General features: G+C 35.8%; 1 protein-coding gene across 1 annotated transcript in view; it reads left to right on the top strand.

Annotated features, from left to right (window-relative positions):
- Positions 1 to 21,158, top strand: part of vps8 (VPS8 subunit of CORVET complex) — a 372,860-nt gene that overhangs the window by 203,818 nt on the left and 147,884 nt on the right. Inside the window, exon 41 of the mRNA XM_069196707.1 lies at positions 14,485 to 14,565. Within this exon, the coding sequence (XP_069052808.1) occupies positions 14,485 to 14,565 (81 nt within the window). The remainder of the gene's footprint in view (positions 1 to 14,484; positions 14,566 to 21,158) is intronic.

The raw sequence follows: 21,158 nt of genomic DNA, 5'->3' as shown, positions 1-21,158 counted from the left end.
CAAGTCCAAAGACGGCTATGGGCTGACCTCGGTGCGACCGTTAGTCCGACATCGATAAGAAGAGTGCGCAGGAGGCTTGGAAGGAGATACAGAAAAACCAACACATGCCCCATGATAAGGCTAAAAAACAAAGAGGAAAGACTCAAAGAAGCGCTCCAATGGATTGAACAGGGGGAGGCATTTCAGGATGTACTTTTCACCGACGAAACAACAGTGGCTCTGGAACAGTTTTCAACAATGTCATTTTGGAAAAAGGGGAGATATATGGACAAGCCAAAGCCCAAACATCCACTGAAGGTTCATGTCTGGGGGGGTATATCTAGAAGAGGCCCGGGACCACTTCTTATTTTCGAAGGAATTATGGACCGTGAATTCTTCGAGGAAGTCGTGGTCACACAGCATGCTGCCCCATATATCAGGGAGCACTTTGGATCAAGGCACCATCTCTTTCAAGACAACGATCCGAAACACACAGCAGCAAGGGCGAGGCTTGTAGCAGAAGGAGTGAACTGGGTGAAAACTCCAGCCGAATCCCCAGATCTAAATCCGATAAAGATCGTTTGGCATTCGCTGAAAGACTACGTTCGGAAAACTGCTAAGCCCGTCACAAAGCAGGAACTCATCGATTCGATCTATAAATTCTGGGAGGAAGAACTGACCGAACAAAATTGTAACAATTTTATTAAAAGGCTGTTTCGTGTTCTTCCTAGGATTGTTGACCCGGGCGGGGGACATTCGGGAATGTGAGTCTGAGAAAGACAGTCTCACGTTTGTGGAGGAATGTAAAAAAAACAATTACTTTTTGTCAATGAAAACCTGTTTGTGTGTCTCTCTCTCTCTCTGCTGAATGAATAAAAGCATTTTATTAAAAACGCGTTTGTGTTTGTCTGGGTATTTACTTTGTAATCTGTGGTTTACATCTACTGTATTGCTTTGAGGTACCACTTTTAAAGGTGATATGTAAAATAAAGTTTTTTATTATTGTTATAGAGAAACATGATCAGAGTTTCCCTATTTCAGAAAAAAAGATCTAAAGTGCTACACCTAACTTTCTTAATTCAATGTATTTAAAGCAGCGAACTACTGTAGGTGTAACGTAACATTCAGAAATACAATCGAGAATAGTTTTTTGGTGTCTGTATAGATGAAACGTTCCTAAAACATATAACGTAACAAAATTAAAGACGATTAAAATCTGTAATTTTTCCACTTGTACTGTATGTCATCGGAAAATACAAGAAGTTTCTGCTTTGTGTAAGGATGGTATCAAAAGTAATCTAAGTGGTGAGAAAGCTGTGCTCAATGTATTTAAGGGGCTTAAAAGTAAAAGGAGATGCTTCATATTGCTTGACTAATTTTAAAAACTAAGTTATAAATGCAGACGCTCCCTCGGTGCCGCGCCGGGTGTAAATATCTAAATATACATTCGTCCCGGGCAGAGGCCGAAGAGCGCCTGGCTGGGGTGCGCGGGGAAGAGTAGGACAGGAGTGAAAGTGGTCAGGGCGGGGTTTAGGAAGGCCGCCGACCAGTGTGGCTGTCCCACAGTGAAGCAGGCGTACAGTCTGGGCAGGTATAGATTACACTTTTCTAAAGCGTATTTGAAAAATAAAAACGATTACAATCTAATCCTTCCACGTTTGATCCCAAAATGCCAAGAAAAATAAATCTAAACGGGGAGAAAGCTATGCTGAAAGTTTATTAAGATACTTAGAAGACAAAGATACTGTATCAATTTATGTTTCAAATCAATATAAATGTTTATATTGTAACGCATACTGTCCAGCCTCCATTTCTCTATATAAATTAACTCTATTACAAATTTACAATTTGTTGATAATAGAAATGTTAGGTTCTCTAAAGCTTTGTGATAGTTGACCCACCCAAGCAGCAAAAGATCAGCTGCACTGGTAAGATGCGACGCCGAAGATATGATTAATTTTATATGATATGATTTTAAATCTGAAGGGAGATCTGAAGGGATCACACACACAAACAATAGAAGCAGGACGCAGAAGCAGGGACCGTTGTCAGAAGGGAAGAAGGTGACTATTCATTGTTATAAAAAATGACTTAGATTCGATCATGTTGTGATATTTTGAAATATAAAAGTTAATTGATTGTCCATAATATTGCTATTCTATTTTTTCAAAGAAATGTTTGTTAAAAGAAAAGTCACAGCGCCAGCTGGATTTGAACACACAACCCGTGAGTTGGTAATCAGGCACGTAGACCAGTGGGATACAAGGGAATTCGCATGAAGAGAGAGGCGAAACAGCCTTACACAGCCCTGTCGCAGTACACGAATATAATTATATCTTATTAATTTCTTTAGATACGCAATTCTTTTAATACAGTCTTTGCTGTGCTCTTGGGGATCCTTGTGATATTTCGAGCTCTGGTTGAATGATAAGTGTCTCAGTTTAAATAATTTTCGTAGTTAGATATTATGGAACGCTCTGTTAAAAGCAAGGGAGTTTTTATGTCCTTTGCAGTTTTTTTGCAACATGAATATAATTATATCGTTATTAATTTCTTTAGATACGCGATTACATATTATATTCGCTTTTAATCAAATTCTGAAAGTATGCTTGTTGACTCCGGTATCTCGTTAGTTAAAGACTTCGATGCTTAAAATGTTTAGGGATAAATGGAATACTGGTGTGTATGTTTTCTGTAAAGTACCGAGACCAGCCATATACTGTATGTTTAAGTTCCAAAATTAATATTGTTTATGGCCTTATCACGTGTTACAGTATGCTCCTATTCTTTTTATGCTCAGGTACTAAGATTTCCCTTCAGTGGTAAAATTCCATATAAATATTCAATACTTAAATGGGCACAGTTAAGACATTAAATATACATATACATACTGTATACAGTACAGTTTGCATACGGTAATATGTTTATGTTCCTAAATCAATCTCTTCTATGAGCATATGAAAAGCATGGTGAATCGGAGATTCTCAAAAATTACTGTACTTTGCATGATTGGAAACAAATGCGTGATTGCGAAATGCTGTGGTGTTACTTTTACAAAGACGGTCAATGAAAAAAATAATGTGGACCAGGGCAATACTTTGTTTACAGCTTGTCCAAGGTCATTCATTATTAATACTATTAGTAATATCTTCGTTAAAGACTTTGATGGCGACAGCTCAAACATGAGAGGTTGAGCTTTATTAGCTCCACCTTGTGGAAATTCCGGATACTATTATTTTGCTTGCGGTATTATAGGAGAATTTACGGTAACTAGTGGTATTTACCGGTAACTCGCGGTAGACTGCATAAAGCGCACCGCAAAATAATGTGGTATCGCCCGCGCATTTTGAATGGCTGCATCTGTATATTGGTTTAAACATGTTGAAATTTTTATTCTAATATTGAAAATTGGTTCTACAGTCTCTGAACTAGAGCCACCTATTCCCCTGTCTGAGCTAAAGAAGGGGTTCAGAACCTAAGATTATAATTCAAAGAAGGCCATGTGGCCCATTGATCTTGTTTGTTTGCTAGCAGTTAATTGATCAGAGGATCTCATCCAGCCATTATTTGAAAGAAGCCATTGTGTCTACCTCCACAACATTGTGACCTGCATGTTAAACTCTAGGAATAGTGTAAGAGTGATTAGGAACAGAACTATAGTTCTCCTACTGGCACTATCCAATCCTTAGTGTATTGCAAAGTATATGTAAACAGTAGTACTACTAGACATGTAGTAATTGTATGGATTTAAAGTTTCTTGTGGTAGAAAATGGTGGGGAAAAATGTTGGATTGTGTACTTAAACCTATCACAAATTTGGCCTCAAATATACATGTATTATACTATTATTTAGGTATTGAAAAATTTAGTAACTAAAAAGCACAGAAAACTTAATGTGCTGTAGGAAATGCTCTCATGGGCTGCATTTGGCCTGCAGGCTTTCATTTTTCCTCTCCTGCTCTGTAGTCAAGTCTCCCGCTGGTTCCATATTATTGAAACAAAATGAGCTGTTTTTAGATGCCCCTGAGGGTTATATATGAACTTTAAATTGAAGAATGTTAATTAAACCAACAAGCAGCGTTAAAAAAGCACATTCAGGTGCCATCTAGTAATTTCCTGGAACAGTGACCTGCTGACCCCCTTGAACAAACAGAAACTTCAGATTTCATTTAAGTATCCCACAGGAATCCTCTTTTCTCTTAATTAAGCCCTTCTTTTTTTTTCTAAGAAAAAGTACAATAAGGTAATTTTTGTATGAAAAAAATATGAAAGTTTAAGCGACTGCAGAGGAAACTTTCAGCAAACTCTTGTTTATTATTTTTTAAATTTAGAATATCTTGACAACATTGTGACCTGCACATAATACTGTTTGTTAATATAATTCAGAATAACATTGTTTCTGCTGTTTTCTGCTGATTCTATCTCCTGCATGTTAGTGCAGGAGCAACCTTTGAAGTTGGTCCATAGCATGTGTTGCACTGCTTTGCAGAAACAGCACAGAATAGCACTTAAGGCTGTTAGATCAGGAGCTGTACACATTGAACACATTGTTTCAGTGTGGATTTTTTTTACAGAGTATATTCAAGAAGAGCAAATGCACTATGCCCCCAGCCCAAAACAAAGACGTTTTTGTGCATTGGCTTTGTTGCACATTTGTTTATCTTCCTTGCACAAATATTATTTTTATCAGCACTGTCAGAACCTCACTCTAATGAGTCTCCCTGTGTAATGCGTTTTTAATGACTGTTAATGAGGCTGCCATGTCCTTGGTGGTTTCACACAAGAGTCTGCAGCTTTCTTTATAATTCTGTTCTTGCCTGTGATTGCTTTGGAAATCAGACTACTGTCCGTGGCAGGAGATGAACCCATACTGTGCTAAGAAAGGCAGCATACCCCTTGGTTTGGGATAATTTATTTATCTGCTTAGCATGGAGCTCTGTGTGTGTCTACCTCAGTCTTAAATTATGCATAGCAAAATAAAATTGCTTACATAAACATGAAAGCACATAACAGAGTCTGACACCCCTCTGGTCGACTGTTTAACCTTCTTTGCAGATCCCCATTGTTTCCTATGGTGCTAACCAGACATTTTATCTTTTTAATTAGCCAGACTTAAATGGGCAAAATTCCTGTGACTAGAGTGGGAAGGAATTTCCTGTTAAATCAATGGCATTTGTTTCCCTTGACACCCAGCACACGATAGAAGTTGTTTACTTCATTTACTGCACTGTACGTTATCAGAGGATTCAGACACTCATAACAATATTGCCAAGTCAGGCCGTTGAATTATGTAACAATTTTCCAGTTATTTCCAATATAATTATCCTATAAGCCTCATTACAGAATTCACAAAAAGAGATGAGCACTGCTAGACACTTGGGGGCAAGGAGAGGTGCGGATATAGAAATGATGTTCCCTCCTATGCACAGAAAGCTCTGTGCTGGGACAGAGTTCATTGCTGCAGACGTTTAAGCCTGTAATAGTCCAGTTAATTGTTTAACATCATTGCACTGAACATTGCAGCTGTTGTAATTCCCTTAAATTAGAAAAAAATTGAAATTATATATACAGTATAATTTAAGTAAATGAATTGCTGATAAGCTTTCTATCAAAGAATAAATTGAATTATGGTCAAGTGTGTTGGACTCAAAGAGAAAGCTACTGTATATAAAACTGTTTTTTGGACTCGAGGAAAAACCTACAGTATATGAATCTGGTTAAAAGGTATCCCAAATGAAAGTCTTGGGCATGAGTACTATTCTGGTTTTTGTATGACTTGCTGGTGATTTGTAAAACCATACTCTAACACTTCCAGTGTTTGAATAAGTCTTTCGAAATCAGTTTTTTTTGTGGTTTTTTTTTTTACTTTTAATTAGTGGTGATCTGCTAGTCCTGAAACCTGTGCAACATTATTGTAATGTAAAGTATTTCAGCATTCTCCATCCATTAAATCCATTTTCTAACCACTTTATCCAGTGCAGGGTTGTGGGGAAGCTGGAGCCTATCCCAGCAAGCACAGGTTCAAGGCATGTGACATTTTGGTTCATCTCAGGGCAAACACACATAAACACACCTCTGACACCTGAAGAAGGCTCCATGGCCGAAACGTTGTGTTCTCTTTCTTCTTTTTTTCAGCATGGAATAAACCTATTACTTGTTCCTTTGCACACATAAATACGCACACAAACCAGGGCCATTTTCCCCAGAAGCCTATTAAACTACCAGCATGTCTTTGGACTGTGGGATCACCTGGAGGAAACCCACATAAACATGGAGAAAACATACAAACCCCACACAGGTAGTACCCCAGGATTTGAACCCAGGGCTTAAGTGCTGTGGAGCCTATCATTTACACTTATTGATTTTAAGGAATTTCATCTGTAACAATTGTTATTTATGGTAACAGTTAGCATTATGATCAGGAAAGACGGCCTGAGTGGACAATAAATTGTTGGTAAAAATAGGGGCAGTCTGAAATCAATTTCCCCATTACTATTCTTGTATTTGAGGGATATTGAATAAAACAGTGTGACTTATTATTGAATGTAACTTAATATAAGTGCCTGTACAAAAACAATCTATGTTACCTGTGTGACCACTCTTTGCCACCTGTTTTGCCTCTTACATGAGAAATCGAATATTTAATCATTCAGAACTAGCATGTACAGTATCTATCTGTAAGTATCTGGGACCTTTATAAAAGCACTTCCTTCTACCTATCACACAAACATTCCCGTCTTTATTCTTTAAAATTCTTTCCATGTTAATGACCATGAATAAATGGTTGTTGTTTCCAGCATTAATTCCTTTATTCCAACTTTAACTGGTTGCAAAATAAAGCCAAGACACATAGTTATGAATATTCTATTTCAAATTCAGTAGTAAATCCTATTCATCAGATATCATTTGCACTGATTTTAGAATCACATCACAGGCTGTTCAGGTTCATAGTTCCCCAAGAAACGTTCTGTGCACTAGGATACAATCATGAATTCCCTCATTAGAAAATTCTCAGTTTCTGTTAGGATTTTATTTTGTCTTATCAGTTTCTTTTATTTCCTTGAACGTTGCCATACAGTAATATGTGAAGATATGCTAAAATTCTATAGGTTCTTCAGACACCAAAATGGTTGCAAATGACTAATTCACATCATGCAATGCTCTTACTTTAGTACATCACGTACTAAAAACTGTAGCTCAAACTGAGAATACTGACCAACATCTGACAGTATACCTGGAAGAGAAGTGAAAGCACATGCTAAAGTGATAGTTAAAGGATAATTTTTTCCTCAAACATAACAAAATGCAAAATGCGAAGAGCAAAATGCTTAAATAATTAGAGAATAATTTGATGTTCTTGAATTAATAAACTCAACATCTGTCTTGGCACTTCAAATAATTTGTTGCGTTTCTGTGGCGTTTTATAGTATATAGACTGGGTAAGACTACCAATGTCAAACAATTTAGCCATGCAGTGTACTTCAAAGCTGGGAAGACAGAATTTGGTTTGTAATATAATATTTGTTAATATATTCATTCATTCATTCATAGGTTGATATTCAAGGGAATCACCCAACTACTGTCAGAGAAGACTTGTCCTTAATTATGCATCACATTCCTTATTTTTATTGTTTTCCATTTTATGTGTGGAAATCTTAGCCTCTCCAAATGTCTCTTTAGGCAAATCTAGAAAAACCTGCAATGAAAGATGGCTTAACCATCTTCTAGACAATCTCTTCAGATCCCAGGAACTAAACAAGTCTGGGCCTGTTTAGTACTAAGATAGGAAACTTAAGGTGAATACCAAGTTATTAGTATAAGCCGAGTTAGGGGACCAGTAGATGGCGCTCTTCCATCTTGCCTAGGTTTACCATCTAATGCCCATGGTGACCAGGGACACTATAACCGATGCTTTCCTTTGCATGTGGTGTCAAGCTTTGTGAATCAGTGAGTTTAGTGGTATGGAACACAGCATCAGATAATAATAATAATAATAATTGCTTACACTTATATAGCTTTTCTATATATGCTTTCTATATATTTTCGAGAAGTGCCCTGGGATTTTTAATGACCACAGAGAGTCAGGTCCTCAGTTTTACATCTCATCTGAAGGACGGCGCCTGTTTACAGTATAGTGTCCCCGTCACTATACTGGGACATTAGGACCCCCATGGACCACAGGGTGAGTGCCCCCTGCTGGCCCCATTAACACCTCTTCCAGCAGCAACCTTAATTTTTCCCAGGAGGTCCCCCATCCAGGTACTGACCAGGCTCAAACCTGCTTAACGTCAGTGGGTTGCCAGTTGTGAGTTGCAGGGTGATATGGCTGCTGATCAATGCAAAAGTGCTGTATAGCAATGGAGGAAATTAATCTGTCTATGCAGCTTCTGCTCTATACCTAGAGGTACAAAAGCCACTATTGTTAGGGCAGGGAAGTGAGATAGGATTAACAGTAGGGGTATAACAATTCATTGAATTCCACAAATCTATATCACAGTGTTTTTCAGGGCAATATATTGATTTGATATCTATAATTTCATATCTATATTGGCATACATTGCATGGTGCTTACAATACAGTATATCAATGATCCAGAGCTAGAACATAATACCACACGACACAAATAAAAACACTCATTTCAAGCTGTGTTTTAAAATTCAGTTCAGGGTGTTTGAGATTTCAACCTTGGTAGATTACATGTCCATATTTAAGATGTAACTGGTCCCATGTTCCCTGTTCCAAAACTCAAGGCTGCATGATGTAACAGTGCTGCCAGCTGTATCAAATTACTCTTGAAAGGCTCTCGCATAAAAATAATCGACAAAAAATTATTTAGAGCGGCCCCACCGCCCCCCAGCACCCTCCCCCACTTTAATGCTTGCCAGACCATAGATCTTTCAGCACAGCTGTACGTTTATGCATATTTTGATTCTTCCCTTTCCCTTTGTCTGAAGCAACACAGCCTTTTTAGTGTTTTGGCAGATATTAGTGCTAGAATTTCCTGGAATTTTATTACAACTAAATGTTTCCTGTCAATTTCAGAATAATAACACAGATTGTTTATTAGTTCCTCAGAGAAATTGTTTTAACACCATAACAGTTTGAAGTATGTGGAAAAAAGGTGTTGCATGCTAATTCAATAGGCTTTTAAGTATTTTAAAATGAAAATGCAGCACCTAGGTTCAAATGTTAGACAGTCCTAATTAAGAAATTTGTTTTAAGTGTAGTTGCTCCCTTTGTTTTTAGAGCTTAGGTGTGAAAATGTTTGGGATTTGTTGGATCAAATTTTTAGCATGCTGGTAAAGACAACCAAAAGATGGAGCTCAGGGGAGATCCATTCTCAATGAAAACAGCTCCTTTTGTGAAAAAAATCCATCTTCGTCAGATTTAATTTCAATTTCAAAAGGTAAAGGAAACACTGTTAAAGACACATTAAACTGACATTCATTACTTAATTTACATTAATTCTCTATGTATTAGATTTGTAATGTTGACACTTTATTTCAGTTGTATTAACAGTGCAACTGCTTTAATTCCAAAATACAGTCATCTTGCATCTTGCTAAGAATCTTGTCTGTTGATAAAGACATGGCCGTGGAAGGGTGGAAGGTCGATTACTACTTTATTTGTTTATTTTCTAAAAGGATATCAACATTTCGGATCTGGGGCTGAATATTTATTGAACTAATATTGAAACTAAAGAAGGTTTTCAGCACATGGAATACTAGTTGATGTGCACAGTGTAAAGAAATTAGTTATTTCACCTTAGTTTGAAAGGTTTAAGGTAAAGATCTTCCCTCTGACCGACATGATAGGTTGAGCTTTAAATCATGTATTTTCTTTGTTAAATCTATATTCATTTTACAGATTACTTTATCACTACCAGACAAGATAAATTTGAAACATGTATGACTATGGCAGTTATTTTTTTAATACATGTTAGCTTTACATATCCCTTAGTTAAAAACTTAATGAAAATAAGCTAAAAAAATAAGATAATTTTTATACAGCTTGATTTGAATAAAAAAAAACATCTTATGAATATATTTCATTCAAAATATAGATTATGACTCTTTATGGCATGCAGGTTAGCTCTGTTGCCTCTCAGCTGGTCTTTGGTCTTACACTCAATTTTGGACTGCATCTGTGAGGAATTTCCTATTGTTCTCATGAGTCTTCCCAGGTACTCTACTTTCCTCAACACTTTTCAAGGGCATGCTGGGTAAATTAATTGGTGTGTATGAATTACCCTGTGAACACCCCCTATATTTCACATACAGGGTGTAGTACTGCCTTGCACCATGTGCTTTTGGTAAAGGTTCCGGTTTGCGACAGCTATCACCAGGCATGTGTGTCTTTCTGATATTGGATGACTGTTTAATGTCGCTGAATCAGAAGGAACACTCTTCTAAAATGTTATCAACTGATAATCTGTAAATTGTTAAGAATCCTTACATTATTTTATAAAGGTAATTTTAAGCAAAACATCAGTCTAGTTAGAAATTCTTCATTGCAATGGAATACGCATTTGAATACAAGTTTGCCATAGGGTTGTTTTTTCCTGTTTTCCATTTTTATTTGTTTCTCACATTTTTCAGTCTACCTTGGGTTCTCAATCTTAACACAGATGTACAGGTCTCAAGGCAAGACCACAGAAGGGACAGCAAAATGTTGATCTAAACACTACTTAAAAATTCCTAATCAGTACTTTAACAGCTTTCCAATTAGTCGATGCACAGAGCTGCTGGAAAACCAAAAGGCAATACATTTGAAATATGTGATGGATGTGCATTTAAGCCACATTTTATCCAGACCTATACATGAATTTAAAAAAAGCAATTAAAAAAAGGCATATGTTTCTTTGACACTTGCCACACATTTTATGCATATTACAAATACTCTCCCTATCAGTTCTCAGTAGCGGGTCCAGGCCCAGTGTAGCCGTGGATCCATTGTCTTTTTTCATCATTTCCACATACTGATATATAAATAGATAATAAATGGGCTGCGTAAAAACTGCTGATGTTGTGCCTGGCATTTGTTTGTGCGATAGGCCATAAAATTGCTTGTTAGCAAACTGCTGTGGACTCTGCTTGGTGCTTGGACCACAGGGAGTTGGAACAATCGGCACATACAGACATTGATAACATTCTGAATAGCATGAGCAGTCATTGTGGTGTTTCAAGTAAAAACATGTTTAATTTAGAACTCACAGCTTGGGGCCCGAGCCACAACTGTACATGTTTTAAAGCTTGAAATTTCTAGCTGCAATCCTTTGAATACCATGAAAAATGGAGACCTAGTAGGATACTGAAGTACCTAAAAGCTTACTTCAGTCAAGTGGTGTTTAGGTTATGACAGCAGAAAAAGCTTTCCAATTTCAATATTTAAAGAGTAAGCTGCAGTATCAGTGCCTTTCTACACATTAACTTATACAAATCCTCGCATATATTATATATTTCTCAGGAACATATGCACCCTGAGGACAGACTTCTTTCTGAGACTGTAAGTCTAGAAAAAGAAAAATGATGAATTCTGCTTACAGTTCATTTAACTGAACACTTTGAAAATGGCAGTCGTTTATTCACACTGTGCTTCACATACTTGAGAATGGCATAATGTTCTATCTTTCACCCTTTATTTTTTAACCACTGCTAGTTCAAACCCTCACAGAGATTATGATAAGCCATGAAGAAATAATCAACAGTGTGCTTTTGTCCAGTTGCTTGGAAAAATCCACTTTTTTGTATTAGCTTGAATCACAGAGAAACCTCTTCAGCATGAGCGAAAGTCTTTTGAATTGTTGTAAGTGGCGTGTCTCATTGTGCAAGGCAATTTGATGTGTGATACCTAAGTTCTAAGTACAGCAGACAGAGGGTGTTCAGAGAGGCTTCGAAAAGGACACAAAGTTACATCAGGAACGAACTTCATTGTCATTGCTTCTTCAAAATGTAGTTGATGAATTCTTTGAATTCTGAATTTCCAATCCTGGTCCTGTCACTTTTTTTTCTTTAATACAGCAGAACATGAAGAGCTGAGTGAAGCTGTTAAACTGGCCCAAGTAAGAAAGTAACTAGCTGGTTAAGTCTGTTAAGAGCTGAGTGGGACTTAAAACCTGCAGTCACAACAGTCCTATCAGAATAGAACTCCCCTGCTGTAGATAATCGTATTCCACTCAAAACATGTACCTCTGTTATTATGGTGATCTCTAATCTGGAGAGTTGTGACATCTTTGTAGTTTGCTATTGCTTCTCTTACACTCATAAGAAATATGAAGTTCATCATATATAGTGCAGTCCGTAAGTATTTGGACAGTGACACAGTTTGTGTTGTTTTGGCTCTGAACTCCAACACATTGGATTTGAAATGAAACAATGAATATGAGGTTAAAGTGGAGAATGTCAGCTTTAATTCGAGGGTATTCCCGTCTATATTGGGTGAACCATATAGGAATCACATCCCTTTTTATACATAGTCCTCCCATTTTAGGGAACCAAAAGTAATTGGACAATTGGCTGCTCAGTTGTTGCTTGGCCAGCTGTGTGTTGTTGCATCATTAGTTCATGCACAAAAGAGCTACAGTAACAACAGGTCAAGAGTTGATGCTAGAAGTGGCATTTCCATCTGGAGTCTGTTGCTGTTGTCTCTCAACATGAGGACCAAAGAGGTATTAATGCCATTAAAGCGGGCCATCATGAGGCTGAAAAATCAGAATAAATCAGACATAGCCAAAACATTAGGTGTGTCAACATTAGGTGTGTTAAGAAGCAAGAACGCACTTCTTAGCGATAGCAAACAACCTAGTAGACCACGGAAGACCACAGTAGTAGATGACCGTAGAATACTTTCAATTGTGAAGAAAAAAACATTTTTCAACTGTTGAACAGATCAGCTACACTCTACAGGATGTAGGCATATCTGTGTCAAAGACTACCATAAAGAGAAGAATACACCAGCATAATTTCAGACGGTTCACCACAAGATGCAAACCACTGGTAAGAAAGACCACAGGTCAGGTTACAGTTAGCTAAAAAGTACATAAAAAAAGCTTCTAGAGTTTTGGGACAAAGCCTTATGGACAGATGAGACAAAGATTAAGCTGTACCAAAGTGATGGAAAGAGAAAAGTATGAAGAAAAAAAGGGAACAGCTCATGATCCAAAGCATACCACCTCATCTGTGAAACATGGTGAAGGTAGTGTCATGGCTTGGGCATGTATGGCTGCCAGTGGAACTGGCTCACTTGTCTTTATTGATGATGTGACTGCAGACGGCAGCAGCAGGATTAATTCTGAAGTGTACAGAAGCATCTTATCTCTTCAGATCCAACCAAATGCTTCAAAACTCATTGGACGGCAATTCACCCTGTAGCAGGACAATGACCCCAAACATACTGCTAAAGCAACTATGGGGTTTTTCAGGGCCAATGTTTTTGACTGGCCAAGTCAATCACCCGACCTGAATCTCATTGAGCATGCATTTTACTTACCGGCGACAAGACTGAAAGCAAAAAGCATCCAAAACAAGCAGGAACCAAAAATGGCTGAATTACAGGCCTGGCAGAGCATCACCAGGAAAGATACTCAACGTCTAGTGATGTTGATGGGTCGCAGATCTTCATCCAATAGAAAAGTTGTGGCAGGACCTGCTAGTTCATGCAAGAAAGCCCACCTAACATCACTGAAGCAGTTCTGTAAGGAGGAATTGGCCACAATTCCTCCAAGTCAATGTGCAGGACTGATCAACAGTTACCGTAAATGTTTGATTTAAGTCATCGCTGCTCAAGGGGGTCACACCAGTTACTGAAAGCATAGGTTAACATACTTTTTCTGACAAAGACATTTAATGTTGGATCATTTTGAAAAAGGTATATCCTTTTGTGTGTCATTTGTTTTATTGTGTTCTCTTTATCTATTTTTATGACTTTATATTTTAGGTCAAATTTATACAGAAATTCAGAAAATTCTAAAGAGTTCATAAACTTTCTAGCACCACTGTATAAAAAGGGCTGTGATTCCTGTATGGTTAACCCAATACAGACGTAAATACCTTCAAATTAAAACTGACATTCTGCACTTTGATCTCATAGTCATTGTTTTATTTTAAATCCTATGTGCTGCAGTACAGAGCCAAAAATGGCAACAGTCTAAATACTTGTGAACTGCACTATACATACTGCTGTACATCCTCAGAACTAATGAAAATTCCTGTGACCCATCAACATTCTTGTGAGGTTACAGGTTAAGGAATCAGTCTTTTCAGTACTTTTTTTAAGGTGATGATCATGAAAAATGTCAAATTGTCTGTTTTAATCAGTAGGTTTAAAACAGTAATAAACTGGGTTCAAAAGATTTTGCTAGAAATACCACATCATTTTTTTATTGTTACAGTAGATGTCTGCTTCAGAGATTTTAAAAAGATGACAGTTTTCCACAGACAGAATCTTTGGCAGCATCATTTCTTGCAGTGAATTTACCTCTAAGGCTGTCTCTTTTTATTCTTTCCAGGACCCAGTCTATGGCAAAGGCAAGTTGGCTGAAATTCAAGGATTAATTCTCGGGATGCTGGAGACCTTTAATTATGAACAGGTAATTACTTTAGAACCCTTCAACCAAATTAAAATGTTGTTTTTAAATGAAACAAAGGCTAATGTTTCTAAAATGCACTTTACATTTCTAGAAAGCTGTCAGAAACAAGTACTAATAAACGTTAGTTTGATCAGACCTGCTTTCTTCTTCAATAAAAGAAAAGCACACTGTATGGAATTTATTATTGCAATCAGTTTTGCACATTTCTAAGCAAATCCTTGCCATGGTTTGAGGCCAAACACCCCACATGAGTAAAAAAAATCTGGAGAGCGACACAGCGTGAAAGATGATAACTACAGAGAGATGGGATTTTTTATGAGTAAATTTCAAGAAAGCTAAAGTGAAAATAAAATAATACCTACTTTTTGCCAGGGTTTTAACTGAGAGTGGAGGTACAAAAGCGGGTTGTGTAGTATCTTTTAAACCATGAAATTATGGTTGGTGATAGGTTGTGATGTTTTAATTTATAGAGTCTTTCCCAATCCTGAAGGTTCCTCATTGATTGGTCATCTTTTGTTTGAATGACAGTGACCTGCTGCTAGGATCATGTCTGTCCAGATATGATGTATATATCATGAAATTACAGTGATATCATGGTCTCCATTAATGGTGTCCTGTTTTGTGTCACAGACTCAGAATATGCTACTTATCAGGGAAGTCCATCTCCATAGCATTTCTTCAAGCTTGAATCAGTAGTGCTAAAAAGCAACGTGGTTAGTGTCAATTCCAGGCCACTGCGAGGGCTTTCAGAAAATCCTTCTAAACTTTTAATTCTTTTGCATATTAATAAGCCTGCATGCTGTAACATCAATGCCAAAGAGTTTTTAAGATTACTGTATATTACTCTAACCACTGAGTAAGTTACATATAACTAATTAGAAAGCAGTTAATATCAGCATGTTCATCAGTCACATTCTGAAAATACATTTTTATACAGTGATTCTAATTGCTTTTTGAAAAAACGATTGCATCCTGATTGATTAAAATACCATGTTTATGCTTGTTCATTTAAAGAAATGAATTTGACCTCAAAGCAATTAAAATGGATTAAGGATGTGAAGGATTTTTTTTTTGCTTTGCCACATCATTAGAAATTAAGTGGATAAAAAGTTTAGTAATGCAGAAATTGGTTCAGTATGTATTAATTGCACAGGGAGCAAAAGGTAAAGCTGGTTTGCAGATCATGTTCAAAAAGAGACTCATGTTTATAAGGTGTAAGGCAGAATACCGCAACAAACCCTTTGGCATGATGACTGCATCTCGCCATTTTATTTTTTCAATATATTTTTGATATAGGACTGCAGTACTCTGTAAAATTGCCAGGTGGCCCAGTGAATTTTTAAGTGTTTATTAACCAATTTGTGCTTTCCTTCACTAATACTATACTGTATGATTTAATTTCTTTAAATACAATGATTAAGCACAACTCCATGTATGTCACTGTCAGTAGTCATATAAAACTAACAGCATTATCGTTTTTTTTAATTACATACAATGTATAGAATTACTAGTAATTATGTATAAATAATCATTTCAAAACAATTTTTAAAAGCAAATAACTGTAAAAAGTAACGATTTGAATGACTTTCAAAAGATGATTTACGGTCATTTACTGTTAGCTACATTGTCGCTGATACAAGTCTGCACTTTGGATTTATTTGGTTTCACTTGCTCTGCAAGCAATTATTACATCAGTAATTTTATTTTTTGTTTTTTTTTATATATTAATTTGTATATACTATGTAATGTTTCCTTGTAGTGTAATAGAAATGAAATTTCTGATCAAATATACCCATCACTAGACAGTGCTTGTAGTTTTTAATTCAGTTCGTCCAATCAGAGCTACACATGTGGTCTTTAAATGTGGTGGTTCAGTGGTAGAATCTGTGCCTCCCACACAGGAGGCATTGGTTTGATTCCCATCCATTGCATAAATTGTACTTTAACAATTTGCTCCTTGAGCATAATAAATACTTTAATTATATTTACTCTCATAATAAAATGTAATAAATACTACAGATACTATGTACCCTATATTAACATTTTAATTAATTTTACATATCACAGTATGTTAAATATTAAAATAAGGTGTCATGTCATGTCATTTGCCAAACTACTTTGTACCATACAGTGTCGCGGGAAGCTGGACCCTACCTGGCAGGCAACAAGCGCAAGGCAGGGTTCCCCCTGGACGGGATGCCAGTCAATCGCAGATATTAATATAATATTAATAATAAATGACATAATTACATGAATGAACTTACATAGTGTAGAGTTAACAGACATGTTAATACTGCCATAAGGGGAGTAAAGAAAACCAGTTCTACCGGTCATTTGATCACCAGACCAGCAATCTCTGGGATGCCCTTCAACAGAAATTGCAATTGAGGGTTTTACATGGATATTTGCTACTATTTTTTAAACCATGTATATAATATTTTTTTATAGTTACTGTATAATCTAATATATATATATTTGTTTTTGCTGCACTTTTTTCTTCTTTTTTTTTCATGCCAGGACTAGTGTTTGTGGTGTTTTTGTTCCTGTAGAGGTTTAAAACCATACAGTATCATTGTGCTTTTTAAAACAAATAAATGTATAGTAACAAAAGAACATTTAGATTTGTACAGTACTTTGCAGTAAGTTGAATTGCAACTAATACAACTCTGCACTTGTATTACTCTGCACTAAATATATTTAAATTGCTGATATTGCAATTTGCTTTTGAAGTACAGTATGGGCAAAAACATTTATGATTATAATTTTGATGATCACTTGAAAATTGTGGTGTTAGTAAAGGAATATACAGTACTGTAGATGAAGGCAGTCTGCAAGAAGTCAGCATCAGATTTCAGACAGCAGGGAATATTTTTAAAAACATAAAAACGAGACTAGGCCATTTGAATAACTGTTTTTTTGGTCAATTTAGATAAAGACACGTGTAGCAACTTTTTGAGAAGGAGCTGAGAAATGATTTCATTAATGTTCACGATTTTATAATAAATCAAATATGCATTTGTATGTATTCATGGCATAATTTGTTTTACACTTTTTAAGTTAGATTGTTAGACTATATACTATCCAGCCAAACATTTACTTTAGAACAAAATAAATTCAGAGACTTAACTTAGTGGCTGCGCAGTTCACATAAGATTTTCCCACTATTATGTGTGACTGTTGTGCATCATCATTTGAATTGGAGATGTACTGTGAAGTATTGTATTGGAGATTACACTGAGAAGAACATACAGAAGTGTGAAAAAGTGTTTGCCCCCTACCTGATTTCTTATTTTTTTGCATGTTTGTCACACTGAAATGTTTCAGATCTTCAAACAAATTGAAATATTAGACAAAGATAACACAAGTAAACACAAAATGCAGTTTTTAAATTTTTAGGTTTTTATTATTAAGTGATTTATTTGATGTATTTAATATGATTATATTACAAAAATAATATACATTTTCAAGACATATAATTATTGGACTAAGAAAAACATATTAATTGAAGCTACTATTTGTGTAAGCAGCACTAGGGCCACCTACAGATCCAGCCATTCAGAATGGCTGCGCGAGAAAGCGGTACAGTGCGGGAGACTGCAGCATTTTAGAAATTTTCAGTAATGTGACTACAGTTCTTTGTAAAACCGCCAGGTGGAGCTGTAAAAGCTTAACGGGGCTTGTGGTGCTTTGCGGCTGTCACCAGAAAACTCGAATCCCGGTCAATGCTGAAGGGCAATAATTAGAAATGGATAGAATTTAAGCTGTACACTTTTGTTAATTTTAAACAGTTATTATACTGTAGCCTGTGAACAGGATGTGCCTTTTTCAGGTATACATTCACATAATGAAAATCCAAAGGTCAATTTTGGTAGCAGAAAACAAAACAGTACTGTAATGTAATACTGTTCACCCAGAAATCTAATGTACGCACAGTAGATGGCAGTGATAGCTAAATATGAAAACATACACAACGGTATTTTACCCTCTTTATAACAGTGGGTTATGGTTTTAACATGCTTATATTGACATTATAAAGTTTATATACTGTACTTCATAAAAAGGTACACTATAATGTTTAATCCTTTTCTAATAATACAAACAGTAGTAAGAACACCACTTGCTTTTATTGTAAAAAAATTACTGGTTTAATACCACTTGATAGTAATATTAATATGGAATCGTTTAACTAAGCAGCTTAAATATCACAAGTGGTTGTTTTGTAAGCATTTTGACATTCGTTTTTTTTTACTTTTATTGTCCTTATAGTGGTAATGGGCAATGGACTGAAATATAGCTTGCTGCACCTAGGCGGTTCAAAGCCCAATCAGAGCATTACTTTCGGTTTGTTTTTTACATCGCCGAATACATAAAAATAGTCCACTATTATAGCTTATTGTGAACAAAATGTCTCTCTTTCAGGTTTACATACGAATTGAGAAAATCTATATTTTGTCTTTAATTTAACTTTAAATTTAAAACTTTAAACAGTATATTGTACAGTGAAGTACTGTGCAGTCCCAAAATTTGCTCCGGTGTGAGTGTGTGTATCTGGATGAATTAGACATGCTGGTTTCATAATCAAGGATTTCTTCAGTGAATTCTTTAAGTAAAACAAAGGAGGTAAGAAGGGTTATTTTTACAATTGCCAGTAATTGGAGAACAGCATATCAATATGCCACGTGTAGAAACAGTTTATTATTATAGCGTGTACTGTATGTGCCTATTTCACAGGTTTACATCCGCATTAAGAACATCTATATTTTGTACCAATTACAGCAACAAGTAATTTAACTTTGAATTTGGATTAAGAAGAATATTACACACATGCTATATGTATGTTTATATATAAATATTATATATTAAGATTTATACAGTATATGATCATACTGCTGTTCATTGCTGTGTGCGCTACTGGTTCAGTATACAGTATGTGGATCTGACTTCCTGTGATTGTGTTCCTCAGTTTAACATCTGATACGTCCCCAGTAAACCAAAAGACTAACTGCTAGACTAACACCAGAATTACCCACAATACAAACTCCAGTACCGTAGTATTTGTAATACAAAGGACCACAACAAACAACGAGTCCCCAAAAATGCTACAATCCCACTGTAGTTACGGCAAGGTGAAAGTGGGAAGCTGATTTTAAAGAAAATTAAAAATAAGAAACAGTGGCATGTTCCTGCCTAACTTAGACATTGCATGACTTTGAAGCTTAAACTTTAAACGGTAGAACCTCAATTATATTCGCCATTGTATTTCCAGCTCCAACAGATACAAATCAAAATCCAAAACCTTTTAAAACAGAAGCTGTTAACTCTACTTCACAGCTGCATGTCAAGATCACGGTGCCCAGCAGCTCTTTTGTTTGCATTACACTGTGAATCCCTGAGGCATTCCGTCCAAGTTTTCGTTATTTAATAAAAAATCAAACAGATGAGAGAAACGATTGCAGTATCTTTTGAGAAGTTGTGTACAGATTGCAAATAATCTGATTTTGATAAACCTTAAAGAGCTAATTTTGCTTGAAGAATTTAAAATCTGTCTGCCTGTCTGTATTTAAGTTTATTTCATTGTACTGTTCGGACACCTACGGAGAAACCCCATCTAAATTTAAGGTCTGCTTCTTTCACGGTTTTGTTATGCGAAATGTTGTTCCACTTGTGATTATTATTATATTGTCTTTTATAAAACCACTATTATCGACACAGGTGCTGCTGCTGTTCATAGCCTCTCAGTAATCGTTCTCTAGTACACTGCTATGAGAACGTGAATGTTTTCCATCCCTATCCCCCAAACAAAACTGTCTATTCTACAATAGAAACACAGCAGGGTGTTAACACTCCTAGCTGTTGTGACAAATAACGTTTGTTAAAGTACGGAGCTATGTTACATAAAGTGGCTGCAATGGAATATGTAAAAGTTAATTCCAAGCTGAAAATAAAAAACTCAACGTGTCTACTCTATAACTTTTCAGTTTACAGATATTAATAATATCTTCCATATCGCATTAAAATTGGAACATTTTTACAAGTGTAACCACCTAATCCAGAACAGATAGAAATCTCACCTACACTATTTGGTTACATTTTTTACGATTTTGACAGACTTCAGAATGCTTCAACTGATGTATAAAAATGTAGCATAATGCGTTCTCCCATTATGAAGTCGCTTCTGGGATCCGCTTTATTCAAACTAAGGTTTCCAAAAATGCAACCAGGTACTAGATATTGTTTAAATAAAAGCTGTGAAAATGTTCATGAATTGCGATCTTTAAAATAACTATGGTTTGAAGGCTCTGTGTTATTTTTCTCAAAGTTATTGACATCTGAAACATTTTGTCTCATAAATAGGAGTTTTAATAAGCGAAGGTTATGAAAACCAGATAAAACAAATGACTGTGAAAAAGATACAAGAAGTTTTAAATTATTATTATTATTATTATTATTATTATTATTATTATTATTATTATTATTAAATTAATACTGTTAATAATGATCAGACACATTATTATAGCTTTAGTGGTATTTTAATACCACTTTATTATTTTGTTATTATTATCTATACTATTTTGTTTTAAGGCTTTAAAAGG

This window comes from Lepisosteus oculatus, chromosome 12, assembly GCF_040954835.1.
Source record: "Lepisosteus oculatus isolate fLepOcu1 chromosome 12, fLepOcu1.hap2, whole genome shotgun sequence".
Classification (NCBI taxonomy): domain Eukaryota; kingdom Metazoa; phylum Chordata; class Actinopteri; order Semionotiformes; family Lepisosteidae; genus Lepisosteus; species Lepisosteus oculatus.
This window is presented reverse-complemented; position numbering and strand designations above follow the sequence as displayed.